General features: G+C 52.8%; 1 protein-coding gene across 1 annotated transcript; it reads left to right on the forward strand.

Annotated features, from left to right (window-relative positions):
* The first annotated feature begins 538 nt into the window (after window positions 1-538).
* Window positions 539-15,810, forward strand: LOC130109859 (lymphocyte expansion molecule-like). Its single transcript, XM_056276831.1, has 9 exons — window positions 539-588; window positions 715-802; window positions 13,094-13,255; window positions 13,361-13,480; window positions 13,601-13,732; window positions 13,791-13,964; window positions 14,140-14,307; window positions 14,928-15,047; window positions 15,676-15,810. The coding sequence occupies exons 1-9, from the start codon at window positions 539-541 to the stop codon at window positions 15,808-15,810; spliced, it is 1,149 nt and encodes a 382-aa protein (XP_056132806.1).
* Window positions 15,811-15,919: the final 109 nt, after the last annotated feature.

Genomic DNA, 15,919 nt, shown 5'->3' on the forward strand with positions numbered 1-15,919 from the left:
GAATACTAAAGATATTGACGAAAGTCTCTTAATTGCAGTTTCTGATTGGTGATTAATTTTAATCACTGGGTTTTTCTGTCTTTGGGAAATGTGTCAGCTGTGTGTCAGACCTGTCAGTGTGAACGGAATGAGAATATGGATTATGATTCTTGAAGATGGAAATAGATATAATACTGGTCATCCTCCTGAATCTGTTATTGAGTGCTCTGTTTTACACAGCGCACACGTCCAATTTGCGTTTAAAGACTGCCTATAGGCGTTGTGCCCTGTGAACAATGTTTTATTTTTTCATTATATCGATAGAATCAATTTTACGTTTTACACCCGTCATCCGAAATTCTACTTAGTCCGAAAGTTTTTTTGTTTTGTTTTTTTGTTTCTACGAGCAATAAACATGGTTTAATAACAGTAAGCCCGTTGCTAGGTTACGCTATGCATCATTTATATATGATGATTTGTTCAGGCGTCAGTGTCGCCATAATCGCGACTCTGATAACAACAAAATACTAGTTTGTCACAGGGGGGGAAATGTCAAACAATGGCTGAAAAGAAATTCAAAGGGGCTCCGTTTGGCACGCAAACCGCAAGGTGAGTAAGGGGCAACATATACAATGCAGACCACCTCTATAAGGGAAGTCAGTTGATCAATGTAGGTGGCATCAATAGCTCAGTTTGTTGCTGCTCGACCAACTGGGTAACTGTGTTTTGAGACAGATTTGATGTGTCAGGGGTCCATCCAGCGAGAAAGAAAACTGGAACGTACATAGAGATCCCCTACTGCAAGAGGATGACCAGCGACCTGGTAGGTCATGTGTCCGGCTAAATACACAGACAAAAACTATGTCCCAAGTGACGTAGTTTTTCATAAATCTTATTGAGCGGATGGAGGACATTTCAGGTCATTACATGTCTTTTGTTCTGCTTATTGGGGATGTAATCATTGCAAGGTGATGTGACTCTGGGATGTCATTTGGGTGAGTAACCTGGCTGCTGAGTTTTAATCATAAAGAGCTCATCTAGGCAGGTGAAACTGGTGCATCAGTGAGAGGAGAACATCTAATCTAGAAATATAGATATGAAGAGTTGAACACATCAAGGTAGAGGGTACCAGTTCTCTGCTGTTGTGGAGGTGAAGAAGAAAGATCATCAACACGTGCCAGTAAAAGAGGGCAGAATGAGAGTCCAAAAGTAAAATCCTCAGGGAAGAGATAGGCCAGTCAGCAGACAGTGTGAGTGTGTTCAGCTTCTACACTACAGGTGCATCTCAAAAAATTAGAATATTGTGGAAAAGTTCATTATTTTCCATAATTTAATTCAAAAAGTGAAACTTTCATATAGTCTAGATTCATTACACATAAAGTGAAATATGTCAAGCCTTTTTTGTTTTAAACTTGATTATAGCTTACAGCTCATGAAAATCAAAAATCCAGTATCTCAGAATATTAGAATATGACCTAAGACCAATCAAAAAAAGGGTGTATAATACAGAAATGTCGACCTTCTGAAAAGTATGTTCATTTATGCACTCAATACTTGGTCGGGCTCCTTTTGCACGAATTACTGCATCAATGCGGTGTGGCATGGAGGCAATTAGCCTGTTGCACTGACGAGGTGTTATGGAAGCCCAGGTTGCTTTGATAGAGGCCTTCAGCTCGTCTGCATTGTTGGGTCTGGTGTCTCTCATCTTCCTCTTGACAATACCCCATAAGCCACAGAAGGTCGTTGCTGAAAGGGCTAGCTGTTCACAGAGTGCTGTATCAAAGCATATACATGGAAAGTTGACTGGTAGGGAAAGGTGCACAAGCAACAGGGATGACCGCAGCCTTGAGAGGACTGTCAAGCAAGGCCAATTCAAGAACTTGGGGGAGCTTCACAAGGAGTGGACTGAGGCTGGAGTCAGTGCATCAAGAGCCACCATGCACAGATGTTCCCAGGAACAGGGCTACAAGTGTCACATTCCTAGTGTCAAGCCACTCCTGAACCAGAGACAATGTCAGACCTGTAGAGGAGCTCAAGCAGGAGTCGTGACAACTTTCTCTTTCGGCTACACAACGTGCACCATTTATTCCTTCCACCATTACAACAACAACAAAAAACTCGTGCAGCGGAAGTGTGTCACTGTAAACCCGAACCAAGGAAACAGCAGCTGTAAACTAATGTTCCTACTAGCTCAATAAGGGGAATTATGTAGCCCCATAACCACTACACACGTCTCCCCAGAATTCGCCTTAATAGGAAAAGTCAGTGTGGCGAGGGGGGCGGATCTTTCTGCCCCAACGGCTCCGCTGAACAGGAGCTGGGGGCTGGTTAACCGCAGGCAAAGCAGCAGAGTCCTCACAGCTGGACCGGGGAAAGGGAGGGGCTGGGGAAGCAGGGGGCGGCTCGCCGGGGGAGGGGGGCAGAGCCGGGGGGCGCCCCCGCCGTGGGGGCAGGGCAAGACCAACAGGGCTGTCTAAGTCCAGGTGAGCAGGCTTGAGGCGGTCCACAGAAACCCGCTCCAGCCTGCTGCCAACCTCCACCACAAAGTGCTTATCTCCAGTGTCCCGTACCCGAAATGGGCCGTCATAGGGTGGCTGCAGGGGACCGCGGTGCATGTCGTGACGGATGAAAACATACTCCGCCGACCGCAGCTCCGTGGGGACATAGGACTGAGAGCCGCCATGCTGAGAAGTGGGGACCGGTGCAAAAGCCCTGGCTTCCTCCTGCAGCGCAGTCCGTTGGCATCTGGCGGACCAGAGAGCTGTGGCGGTGGGAAGGAAATCCCCCGGGACCCGAAGTGGCTGTTCGTAGACCAGTTCGGCGGATGATGACTGGAGGTCCTCCTTGGGAGCCGTCCTGAGCCCAAGCATGACCCAAGGCAGTTTGTCGACCCAGCGGTCGTCCTTGAGGGTAGCCTGCAATGTGGCCTTCATCGAGCGATGGAACCTCTCGACCAATCCATTCGCCTGAGGGTGATATGCTGTGGTGCGATGGAGCCTCACCACTAAACCTGCAGCGATCTCCTCCCAGAGCGCTGACGTGAATTGCGGCCCTCTGTCCGAGGAGAGGTCAGATGGGGTGCCAAAGCGGGCGACCCAGGTTCCGATGAACGCTCGGGCAACCTCAGGCGCTGTCGTGGACGAAAGCGGGACGGCCTCTGGCCATCGCGTAGTCCTGTCGACCATAGTGAGCAGGTATGTGAAACCACGGGATGGGGGTAGGGGGCCTACCAGGTCCACATTCACGTGGTCGAACCTCCTCTCAGGTACCGTGAAAGGTATCAGGGGCACTTTGACGTGCCGGAGCACTTTGGAGCGTTGGCACTCCACACAGGTGTCAGCCCAGTCCCTCACATCCTTTTTGAGTCCATGCCAGACAAACTTTGCCGCCACCAACCTCTGTGAAGGCTTTCTGCCAGGGTGAGACAGCCCATGGACTGCGTCGAAGACCCGTCGCCTCCAAGCAGTCGGAACGACTGGTCGGGGCTGACCCGTAGAGACGTCGCACAGGAGCGTGGCGCCAACGTCGTCGAAAGCCACATCCTCCAACTGCAGCCCTGTGTCGGCGGTCCTGCATGCCTGCACTCCTGGGTCGGCGGCCTGGTCAGCCGCCATCTGGCTGTAGTCGAGTCCCAAATGGGCAGCACCAGCGATGGCCCGGGAGAGACAGTCAGCGACCGGGTTGGACTTCCCAGCGACATGCCTCACATTGGTGGTAAACTCTGAGATGTAGGCCAACTGTCGCTGCTGGCGGGCTGACCATGGCTCTGCCACCTTGGCCATCGCAAACACCAGCGGTTTGTGATCGACGAAAGCCGTGAACTGACGGCCCTCCAGTAGGAAACGTAAGTGCCTAACAGCAAGGAAAAGGCCAAGCAGCTCACGATCAAAGGTTCTGTATTTGCGCTCTCTCAGGTTCAACTGCCGGCTGAAGAAGGCAAGCGGCTGCCACGCACCGCTCACCCACTGCTCGTAAACCGCACCGACAGCGTAGTCCAAAGCATCCGTCGTGATGGCAATGGGCGCTCCAGACACAGGGTGTGCCAGCATCGCCGCGTCAGCCAGGGCGGCCTTCACATCCTTAAAAGCCGTGTCCCTCTCTGCAGACCAGTCCACAGCGTGTTTGGGGGCTGTTTCCTTCAGAGCCTCATATAGGGGGCGGAGGAGATCGGCAGCCCGGGGGATAAACCGGTGGTAGAAGGACACCACGCCAATGAACTCCCGGAGGGACTGGGCCGTGTGTGGGCGTGGAAAGTCTGCGACGGCCCCCACCTTAGATGGAAGGGGGGCCGCTCTGTCCTTGGTGACCTGGTGGCCCAGGAAGTCGATGGTGCTCAGACCAAACTGGCATTTGGCCGGGTTAACTATCAACCCGTGCAGGCTGAGTCTCTCGAAAAGGGCTCTGAGGTGGGACAAGTGCTCGGACACGGAGGTGCTAGCGACCAGGATGTCGTCCAGGTACACAAAGAGGAAAGGCAGGTCCCGCAACACTGAGTCCATGAGGCGTTGGAAGGACTGCGCGGCGTTCTTAAGCCCAAACGGCATGTGCAGGAACTCGAACAGTCCGAACGGAGTTGTCACAGCCGTTTTGGGGACATCAGTGGGATGGACGGGCACCTGGTGGTATCCACGGACGAGGTCCACCTTGGAAAAGATCACTTTCCCAGCCAGTTGGGCGGAGAAATCTTGGATGTGAGGGACCGGGTAGCGGTCCGGTGTTGTTGCGTCATTGAGCCGACGGTAGTCACCACATGGACGCCACCCACCGCCAGGCTTAGGCACTATGTGGAGGGGTGAAGCCCACAGGCTGCTGGAGTGACGGATGATGCCGAGGCGCTCCATGATCTCAAACTCTGCCTTGGCGACAGAGCTTGGTTGGGTCGAGGCGCTGAGCTCGGGCATGCACCGGCGGCCGGTGGTGACGATGTGGTGCTCAACCCCATGTTTGGTCGTAGATGACGAGAATGTGGGCTGAGTGAGGTCAGGGAACTCGGAGAGAAGATGGAGAAACACGTCCTCATTGGAGAGCATGCTGGACAGCCTGACGGAGCCTGTATCGCTGAGTGCACACGCGTGTGAAGCGAAGGTGACGGCGTCAATCAGGCGTCGATTCCTGACGTCCACCAGCAGCCCATGAGCACAAAGAAAATCTGCACCGAGGAGGGGAAATGCCACGTCGGCGGTGACAAAATCCCAGCTGAACCGCTGTCCATTAAAACACATGTCAATGTGCCTCGTGCTGTACGTACGGATAGAGCTGCCGTTAGCAGCTTCCATGGGAGGGCCATGAGCGCCCGACAGGGCGTCCACACTCGATGCAGGTACGACACTTCTCTGCGCCCCAGTGTCGCATAGGAAACGCCGCCCCGAGATGGAATCTCGCAGGAAAAGTAGCCTGTTGTCCTCCACGCCGACGCCCATGGCCACTAGTGAGCGCTGGCCTTGGCGTTTCCCGACGAGCTGAAATTGCACGGGGAGGTGCACTTTTTCGCCTTGGCCCCGAACTTTGCATGGTAAAAACACAGGGCGGGCTCCTGTCGCCGACCGGGGGTTGACGCGGCGGCCACCATGGAGTCACCAGGTGGTGGCGTGTGGGGGTGGGCAGGGCTGAGCGCGGACGCGCAGTGCTGCTGTTGGCTGGCCAGGAAGAACTTGTCGGCTTCTTCAGCTAGCTTGCGGCAATCGGTAATGCTGGTGTTAGCCAAAGCGGCCCGCACCTGAGCAGGCAGTTGTCGCAGAAACAGTTGGACAAAGAGGAAATCAGGTGTGTGCGCCGGTCCCAGCAGATTCAGCATTCTGTCCATGAGCTCGGATGGCTTGCTGTCACCCAAGCCTTGCAGAGAAAAGAGACGGTGGGCCCTCTCGGCGTCGGAAAGTTCAAAAATCTTCAAGAGGTGATCTTTGAGCCCCTTGTATTTGTCTGCCACCGGAGGATTTGTAAGGAGACTCACCACTCTAGTTGCAGTCGAACATCCGAGCGCCGATACCACGTAGAAATATTTAGTAGCATCATCTGTTATTTTGCGGATAGCAAACTGCGCTTCCGCCTGGGCGAACCATGTCGTTGCCGATGACTCCCAGAACTCTGGCAATTTGAGAGAAACCGTGTTGATTTCGTCAACCATGTTCGTTCGAAAGATTGTCTCTGATAACTACCAAGAGACAAACGTCGGGGTCACCAGTGTAGAGGAGCTCAAGCAGGAGTCGTGACAACTTTCTCTTTTGGCTACACAACGTGCACCATTTATTCCTTCCACCATTACAACAACAACAAAAAACCCGCGCAGCGGAAGTGTGTCACTGTAAACTCGATCCGAGGAAACAGCAGCTGTAAACTAATGTTCCTACTAGCTCAATAAGGGGAATTATGTAGCCCCATAACCACTACAGACCTGTCTTACCTGGGCTAAGGAGGAAAAGAACTGGACCATTGGTCAGTGGTCTAAAGTCCTCTTTTCAGATGAAAGTAAATGTTGCATTTCATTTGGAAATCAAGGTCCTAGAGTCTGGAGGAAGAGTGGAGAGGCACAGAATCCAAGTTGCTTGAAGTCCAGTGTGAAGTTTCCACAGTCACTAATGATTTGGGGTGCCATGTCGTCTGCTGGTGTTTCTCCACTGTGTTTCATCAAGCCCAGAGTCAACGCAGCCGTCTACCAGGAGATTTTAGAGCACTTCATGCTTCTGTCTGCTGACAAGCTTTATGGAGATGCTGATGTTGTGGTTACGCCGCCCCGAGCTGCCTTCCCGGCACGTTCAAGCCACTCCCCCAGCTCGGACGTGCCGGAAACATCCGAGCGCTCGGCTCGCGCTCTGAGGAGACGAGTGCTGCGCTGCACCAGGTGTTTGCCATCATCTATCAGGCACACCTGCGGCAATCAGGCAGCCCTCTACAAGAAGCCTGCCAGAACGTCTCTCCGTGCTTCGACGTACTGAACCCTGCAGTAAAGCTCTGACAAGCCCTCCAGCGTTCCTTGCCCTCTTGCTGTTCCGTTTATTCCCAGTGTCTATATTCGTGTCTCTCTTTTTTTCCCTCCCAGGACTCTCCCTCCGCGACTTCCCCGGCTCCCCCGCCCCCAGCGACCTTCACGTCTCCAGCGATCTCCCTCCGTGTCTCTCTACCTGGACTCCTCCTATTCGGACTTGACTTCCTGGATCTCGGACCCGGACTTCCTTGGACAACCTCTCGCTCTACGGATTCGGACTTTGGTAGCCAGGCGCACATCGTCTCAATAACGCCCACCTGAGACTCACCTGTTATTATCCCCTGTGGCAGTGTTGTTTGTTTTTCTTCCCTGCATTAAATCGCCCTTCGGGTTATCATGGTGCTCTGTTGTCTGTATGTCCTTTTGGGTTTCGCTACACTGGCCTTTGGTCTTCATTCGAGATACGTAACAGAACGTCGAAGCCAGAATGAGTCAAAACAAACCCGAGGTGAAGGCAGTCGCTCAGGCAGCTATAGCCCCTAAGCCCCAGAACACTATCTCTCGGGGCTGTGGTAAAGGACCACAGCACTCAACTCACCCAACTCCATTCTGAGTTTAGCACTGCTTTCTCCCACATCACTGGGGAAATTAGCGGGCTCCAGGCTAACTTGCGTACCTCAGCGAGCACCCTTGCTCCACTCTCCGCGCAGATCGCTGCTCTGACAGTGGCAGTGTCCAAGATCAGCGATCATCCTGCCCTGACCCTAGTCTCTGGCCCCAGCCCAGATCCAGCTCCCAGTCCCTCCGAGCCTCCCTCCGGTCAACTGTATCATGATCCCCGTGTGGAGCCTAATCTCCCCTGTCCTAAAGCCTTCGGTGGTGAGTTCGAGCAATGCAGAGGTTTTCTCGGTCAGTGTGAGCTCCTGTTCAAACACCAGCCAGCCAGGTATAGGACAGGGGAGGCCAAGGTAGCCTTGTTGACATCCCTGTTGACTGGCAGAGCCCTCAGTTGGGCAATGGCGGCGGTTGGCCATCACGAACCGCTCTCCACCAACTATGATGCCTTCCGCCGCGAATTTCGTTTAGTATTCGACCACCCAGCGGACGGGGCGGACGCAGCTGGCCGCCTCCATTCTATCCAGCAGGGAGCTAGGTCAGTGGCAGACTACACCCTGGAGGTTAGGATACTGGCGGCTAACAGTGGGTAGAATGACAGAGCGCATACAGGAGGGGGCTCAGCGATTCCGTCAAGGACCTCATCGTTCGAGACTGCCCTGCTACCTTCAGTGAGCTTGTCACCCTTGCCCTCCAGATGGATGACCGGCTGCAGGAGCGGCGCCAGGAACGCGCCCCATGCACTGGGGCCTCCCATAGACTTACCCCTGTCCGTTCGACCGGTGCCTCCCCTGGGTCAGCATCCCGCGGGCTCTCTCCGCCCTCACACTTCCCCTCGCAACCCTGGGTGTCTTTTGGATCCAGGCCGGAGGAGGAGCCTATGCAGTTGGATCGATCATGGCTCCCGCTAGAGGTTAGGGAGCAGAGGATGGGTGACCACCTCTGCCTCTACTGCGGGAGGTCGGGCCACTACATCAAGGCCTGCCCGACTTGCCCAAAAATACCCGGCTCACTAGCGAGGGGTGTCCTAGTGAGCCTGACTACCCTTCCTCAGCCCCAGCGCAAGAAGGAGCACAACCAGCTGTTTCCTGTCACTCTCACCTGGGGTAACGACTCTCTCTGTTGGTGCACTCCTGGATTCAGGGGTGGACGAGTGTTTGATGGACATCTCGCTGGCCCGGCAGGCCGGCATTACACTCGTCCCCCTAGACACAGCCGAAGCCCTAGATGGTCGTTCACTCGGTAGGATCATGCACTTTCACTTCCCCCTCACCGTCTCTATGATTGCGCCATAAATCTCCTTCCCACCGGTCGGTTGTTTAACCTCTCTGTCCCGGAGAAGGAGTCTATGCGCAATTATATCAGAGTCCCTGGCCTCAGGAATCATAAGGCCCTCGTCGTCCCTGGTGGCAGCGGGCTTCTTTTTTGTGGCAAAGAAGGAGGGCAGCCTGGGGCCTTGCATAGATTATCGTCAGTTAAATGACATCACGGTTAAAAATAAATATCCACTCCCCCTTATGAGTTCCACGTTCGAGCCACTCACTCACGCCATGGTGTTCACCAAGCTGGACCTGCGCAGCGCGTACCACCTGGTGCACATCCGGGATGGAGATGAATGGAAGACGGCCTTCGACACCCACCTAGGGCATTTCGAGTACCTCGTTATGCCTTTCAGCCTCACCAACGCCCCGGCCGTCTTCCAGGCGTTGGTCAACGACGTGCTTCGGGACATGTTGAACACGTTTGTGGTGGTGTACCTTGATGACATCCTCGTGTTCTCCAGGACTGAGGAGGAACACCACCAGCATGTCCGCCTGGTCCTCCAACGGCTGCTGGAGAACAGGCTGTTCATGAAGGCCGAGAAGTGTGTTCTCCACTCCGCCTCCGTGGAGTTCCTTGGCCACTTTGTGGAGAAGGGGCTCGTCCGCACCGACCCCAGGAAGACCCGAGTGGTGGAGGAGTGGGCACGGCCCACCAACAAGACGCAACTCCAGCGCTTCCTGGGGTTCGCTAATTTTTACCGGCGCTTCATCAGGGGGTTCAGCCGTGTGGCCGCCCCCCTCACTGCACTCACCTCCGCCCCTTCCCCTGGACCCCGGAGGTAGAGGCCGCCTTCTCGGCCCTGAAGAGACTATTTACAACGGCTCTGGTGCTCGCCCACCTGGACCCGTCCAGGCAGTTCATCGTGGAGGTGGACGCGTTGGACACGGGCATTGGAGCCATCCTCTCCCAGAGATTGAAGAAGGACCAGAAGATCCACCCGTGCGCCTTCTTCTCCTGGTGTTTCAGTCCTGCGGAGAGGAACTACGACATCGGCAACAGGGAGTTGCTGGCTGTCCACGCTGCCCTAGAAGAATGGAGACACTGGCTGGAGGGAGCAGGGCAGCCGTTCATCATATGGTCCGATCACAAGAACCTGACCTACGTGTGGACGGCTAAGAGGCTCAACCCCGGGCAGGCCCCAGGTACCATCCTTCCCCCGGCCCGGGAGGTGGGTGTCATCACCTGGGCCATTGAATCGGTGGTGAGAAGGGCCCAGCCTGATCCAGGCAATGGACCCCGGAACCGGCTATTTGTGCCTCCCTCTGTCCGGCCCCAGGTGCTGGAGTGGGGCCACTCCAGCCATTTTGCCTGCCACCCCGGTGTCCACCGGATGGTGGCCTTCATTCGCAGGCGCTTCTGGTGGCCCACCATGGAGGCAAACACCAGGGAGTTTGTGGCTGCCTGCACCACCTACGCCCGCAGCAAGGCTCTCCAGCAGGTCTTCCTGTCCCCGGCCGACCTTGGTCCCACATTGCCTTGGACTTTGTAATTGGCCTCCCCGTGTCCCAAGGCAATGACACCATTGTTGACCGGTTTTCCAAGGCCATCCACTTTTTCGCCCTCACCAAACTCCCCTCTGCAGCCGAGATGGCGGACCTTCTCGTCTCCCATGTTGTCCGCCTCCATGGGTCCCCCTGAACATTGTCTCTGACCATGGTCCCCAGTTCACTGCTAAGGTATGGAAGGCCTTCTGTAAGGGGATTGGGGCCACGGTCAGCCTCTCCTCCGGGTATCAACCCCAGACCAATGGGCAGGCAGAGCGGGCCAATCAAGCCCTGGGGCGGCTTTGCATTGCGTTATCACCAGCAACCCCGCCTCCTGGAGCAAGTACCTAACCTGGGTGGAGTACTCGCTCAACTCCACGGAGAGTTCGGCTACCGGTTTGTCCCCTTTTGAGTGTTCCCTTGGTTATCAACCCTCTCTGTTCCCCCGTCAAGAGTTGGAGGTGGAGGTCCCGTCCACGAGGGCCCATCTCCGCTGGTGTCGGCGTGTTTGGAAGACCGCCCAGGCTGCTATGTTGCGAGCTACAGAGCAGGCCCGGCGGAGAGTGCCGGCCCAAGCCTATCGACCTGGCCAGAGGGTATGGGTCCTGGCCCGGGACCTGCCCATCCCTACCCTCAACCGGAAGCTGGCTCCCCGTTACGTCGGCCCCTACACCATCGACCGCATCGTCAACCCTTCGGCGGTGCGTCTCCATCTCCCTACCTCACTCAAAATCCATCCCGTGTTCCATGTCTCTCACCTCAAACCGGTAGCCTCCAGCCCCCTGTCCAAACTCCTCCACCCCCCAGGGTCCTCGACGGTGGTGACATGGTCTGGGATGTCGACCGGCTGCTCGCCGTATGCCGCCGGGGGCGTGGGTACCAATACGTGGTGGACTGGGTTGGCTATCGGCCCAAGGACCGCAGCTGGGTTCCCCGGTCCTACCTGGCCGACCCAGCACTCCTGGAGGATTTCTATTGGGCCCACCCTAACGCCATCGGACGGTCGCCCGGTGTCTCCCGTAGGAGGCGGGGTCCTGTTGTGGTTACACCGCCCCGAGCTGCCTTCCCGGCACGTTCAAGCCACTCACCCCGGCTCGGACGTGCCGGAAACCTCCGAGCGCTCGGCTCGCGCTCTGAGGAGACGAGCGCTGCGCCGCACCAGGTGTTTGCCATCATCTATCAGGCACACCTGCGGCAATCAGGCAGCCCTCTACAAGAAGCCTGCCAGAACGTCTCTCCGTGCTTCGACGTACTGAACCCTGCGGTAAAGCTCTGACAAGCCCTTCATCGTTCCTTGCCCCCTTGCTGTTCCGTTTATTCCCAGTATCTATATTCGTGTTTCTCTTTTTTTCCCTCCCAGGACTCTCCCTCCGCGACTTCCACGGCTCCTTGCCCCCAGCGACCTTCACGTTTTCCCCCGGACCTCTCCAGCGATCTCCCTCCGTGTCTCTCTACCTGGACGCCTCCTATTCGGACTTGACTTCCTGGATCTCGGACCCGTACTTCCTTGGACAACCCCTCGCTCTACGGATTCGGACTTTGGTAGCCAGGCGCACATCGTCTCAACAACGCCCACCTGAGACTCACCTGTTATTATCCCCTATGGCAGTGTTGTTTGTTTTTCTTCCCTGCATTAAATCGCCCTTCGGGTTATCATGGTGCTCTGTTGTCTGTCTGTCCTTATGGGTTTCGCTACACTGGCCTCTGGTCTTCATTCGAGATACGTAACAGCTGACTTGGCACCTGCCCACAGTGCTAAAACTACCATGGTATCACTGTGCTTGATTGTCCAACCAACTCGCCTGACCTGAACCATTGTCAAGAGGAAGATGAGAGACACCAGACCCAACAATGCAGACGAGCTGAAGGCCGCTATCAAAGCAACCTGAGCTTCTATAACACCTCAGCAGTGCCACAGGCTGACTGCCTCCATGCCACACTGCATTGATGCAGTAATTCGTGCAAAAGGAGCCCCGACCAAGTATTGAGTGCATAAATGAACATACTTTTCAGAAAGTCGAAATCTCTGTATTATAAATCCTTTTTTTGATTGGTCTTATATAATATTCTATTTTGAGATACTGGATTTTTGACTTTCATGAGCTGTAAGCTGTAATTATCAAGATTAAAACAAAAAAGGTTTGACACATTTCACTTTATGTGTAATGAATCTAGAATATATGAAAGGTTCACTTTTTGAATTAAATTATGGAAAATAATGAACTTTTCCACAATATTCTAATTTTTTGAGATGCACCTGTATGTGTGAAAATTTGGATGCATCTTGACTTGCAAAAAGGATGTTTAAAGAGGATGAAGTTGTAGATGGGTACTGCATGAGTGCCCAGAACTATAGTGTGAAACAATATTTCTGTGGGTGGCACGGTGGCCCAGTGGTTAGCACTGTTGCCTCACAGCAAGAAGGTCCTGGGTTTGAACCCCAAGCCGTCTCAGGTCCTTTCTGTGTGGAGTTTGCATGTTCTCCCCCTGTCTGCGTGGGTTTCCTCTGGGTGCTCTGGTTTCCTTCCACCAACAAAAAAAAAAGACATGCATGTTAGGGTTAATACTCCTGTCTGTGCCCCTGACCAAGGCAATGGAAAGAAGAACTGAAGTTGGTCCCCAGGTGCTGCAACTGCCCACTGCTCCTATACAATAGGATGGGTTAAATGCAGGAGATAAATGTCATTGTAACCAAAAAACAACAGTGCAATGACAAGAATAACGTGGTTTTCTTCATCTTCTTTTATTTTTGTTTGTTTTCCTGGCACAGGAGCAGAACCTAGGCCCGGGAACATATGATGTTAACAGAGATGGTTTCAGTGCTCACGCTGTGGCAGAGAGGGCCAAAGGACCTGGCTGGCACCAAGCATTTGTAACTGAAAAGAAAGCACAGAGACCCCAAAGACAAGCCTGTACCCATAAACAGTTTCTGGTGGGTCACTTCTAGTTTTCCCCACTGGCTATTGTAAAGATGGATGTGGTCCTTCTGCAAAGGAGATTAAATATATTTATTTAGTCATTGCATGTCCTTTTCCAGAAAACCAAAGTGGGCCCTGGCACCTATGAAAGCACAGACTTCATACAGGAGCTGGCAAAGAAGCCAGGTAGTTTCCATGGTGTGTGCGGCAGTACAGGCCCAAGGTTCAGGGTGGTGCAGGTATGAAGACAGTCCACTAGAGGACAGACACGTACCTCCTCATTCAGTCAGTACCTTCTGACTTCAGCATCCATATATTTAACACAGGCCATTGTGTGGTCTACATCCTTGTGTGTTCAGAGCTATACCCCAGGGCCTGGCAGCTATGGTAAGCAGGGTGTGCCATGGGCAGCTTTGGAAAAGAAACGGGCACAGTTAGCCGGATGCCTCAAGATGGAGCACAGCATCAGGAGAAAACAACTCCCTGGAGCAGTTAAGGAACAATTATAGTTATTGATTGATTAGCTTTTGTATGCATATACATGTACAGGATTCAACAAAACATTTTCTCTGTATACAGGACAGTGGGCTAAGTCCTTGTGCTTACAATCTCAGGGATAGCATTGATATTATGTTGAACAAGAGGGTCAGTAAAAGAGGGCCCTATGACCTATTCACTGGGTGCTGGGACAAACCGATGATGTCTGGACACTTTGCAACTTCGGTAACACACGGACACAAAACACACAGACACAGACATGCATACATGGTTGTAGTATCCCCTCCTTTCTTTATAATCAAAATCAACTTCACCCTTGTGATTAACTTTATGTCATTATATTGTGACCATTGCTACAGATAATGATATTAATCTGTGTGTTTTGCTTGTGTCTTTGCAGAGGCATGTCAGTCCAAATCCTGGAGATTACAAAATAGACAGCTTTGTAGACATGTTGAATCGGAGGGAGAGGAAGAAGCATGGAGTGTTTGGCATGTTAGCTCAATATCCATCCACACCTACAGAGAGGATTTATCACAGCAGCCTGGCCCAGTGTCTTCACCCTCCGGTCAGTTACCATCAAACCCTTAATGAGAAGGCTCGGTGCTTTTAGACATTTATTCGTTGAGAGATTGAAAGCAACCTTCTGTCAGCACTGGTTAGGAATGCTGCTGAGCCAGTGGGGGCAAATCACAGCCGGCATTCAGTTTCCATTACAACCAACTCCGGTGCTTAGTGCGGGTATTTTGACAACACATAGGAATGAATTCAGTGGATTGCATGCAATAATGAGAGCAAACACTGATCCCGTTTGACTTGTGACAGCATTGGTGTAAAAGGCAAACCTGCATAGAAACAACACAGGGGGTATTTTTAATGCCTTGACAAATAGTTTGGTTGTCATAACATACTGAGGGCTCCATTCATGGGCAGTGTGATCTGTGATCTTCTCTGATGTTGCTTATTCTTGAGCAGAACAAAAAAAAAAAGTCAGATAAAATAAAAACAAAATTCAAGTTTAAATAATATTTTTCATTACAGGTTCCTTACATTTATTTTTTTGTATGCACGTCTTAATCCCTCACATGTAAAATTCTGTCCAACTGTATAAGCACCGGGCCTGCAAAAGAGAGCCAAGGGCAGTAGATGCCATCATAACCTATTTTTGCCCCCTCTCTTTTCTGTAAGAATTCCCCTGCTCCGGAAGTGGTTGCTCTGGCTCGTCCTGTCAATCACAAGCCTCCACCCTTCCTCTCTTCGGCCCCCCGCCAGACGAAACAGCAAGAGAGGCAGCTGATTGGCAACTTTGTAAGTGAACATAAAAAAACTTTATTATAGTCCCAACCATACAACCCAGCATTTCCAAGCATGTATATACATACTTGGACTGGGATATTTTTTAAGGAATTAAGTCAAAGTGAGGGCGGCATAGTGGTTATTGTTGCCTCACAGCAAGAAGGTCCTGGGTTCAAGCCCCGGGGTAGTCCAACCGTTGGGGTCATCCTGGGTCGTCCTCCATGTGAAATTTGCATGTTCTCCTCATGTCTGCATGGGTTTCCTCCGGGGGCTCCGGCTTCCTCCCACAGTCCAAAGACATGTAGGTCAGGTGAATCGGCCATACGAAATTGTCCCTAGGTGTGAGTGTGTGTGTGTGTGTGTGTGTGTGTGGGGGTGGGCCCTGTGATGGACTGGTAGCCTGTCCAGGGTGTCTTCCTGCCTGCCACCCAGTGACTGCTTGGATAGGCTCCAGCATCCCTGTGACCCTGAGTAGATTAAGCAGTTTGGATAATGGATGGATGGATGTCAAAGTAAAATTAAACGTGTCCTTGATTTTGCTGGGTACCTACTGGAACTGCCTTAAAGGCTCTGGGAAGTCATCAGACACCAATTAGAGACCCACTGGTCTTTAATAATGGCCTGTCTGTCCCACCCCCAGCGCACCATTGGTCCTGCTTCCTACAATGTTGAAGTAAAAGACCAGAAGAAATACCTGAGAGGCCCCACGTCCTCCTTTAAAACCGGAACACTGCGATATCCATCTCAGCCCGAACGGGACAATATGCTGCAGTAAGAGAAACACCACCATTATTCAAATAACTGCAAAATTCATGGAAATACAGCAACAGCCTTGACTGTGTGTGTGTGTGTGTGTGTGTGTGTATACACATTTCAGGGAATGA

Source organism: Lampris incognitus, chromosome 3, assembly GCF_029633865.1.
Source record: "Lampris incognitus isolate fLamInc1 chromosome 3, fLamInc1.hap2, whole genome shotgun sequence".
NCBI lineage: Eukaryota > Metazoa > Chordata > Actinopteri > Lampriformes > Lampridae > Lampris > Lampris incognitus.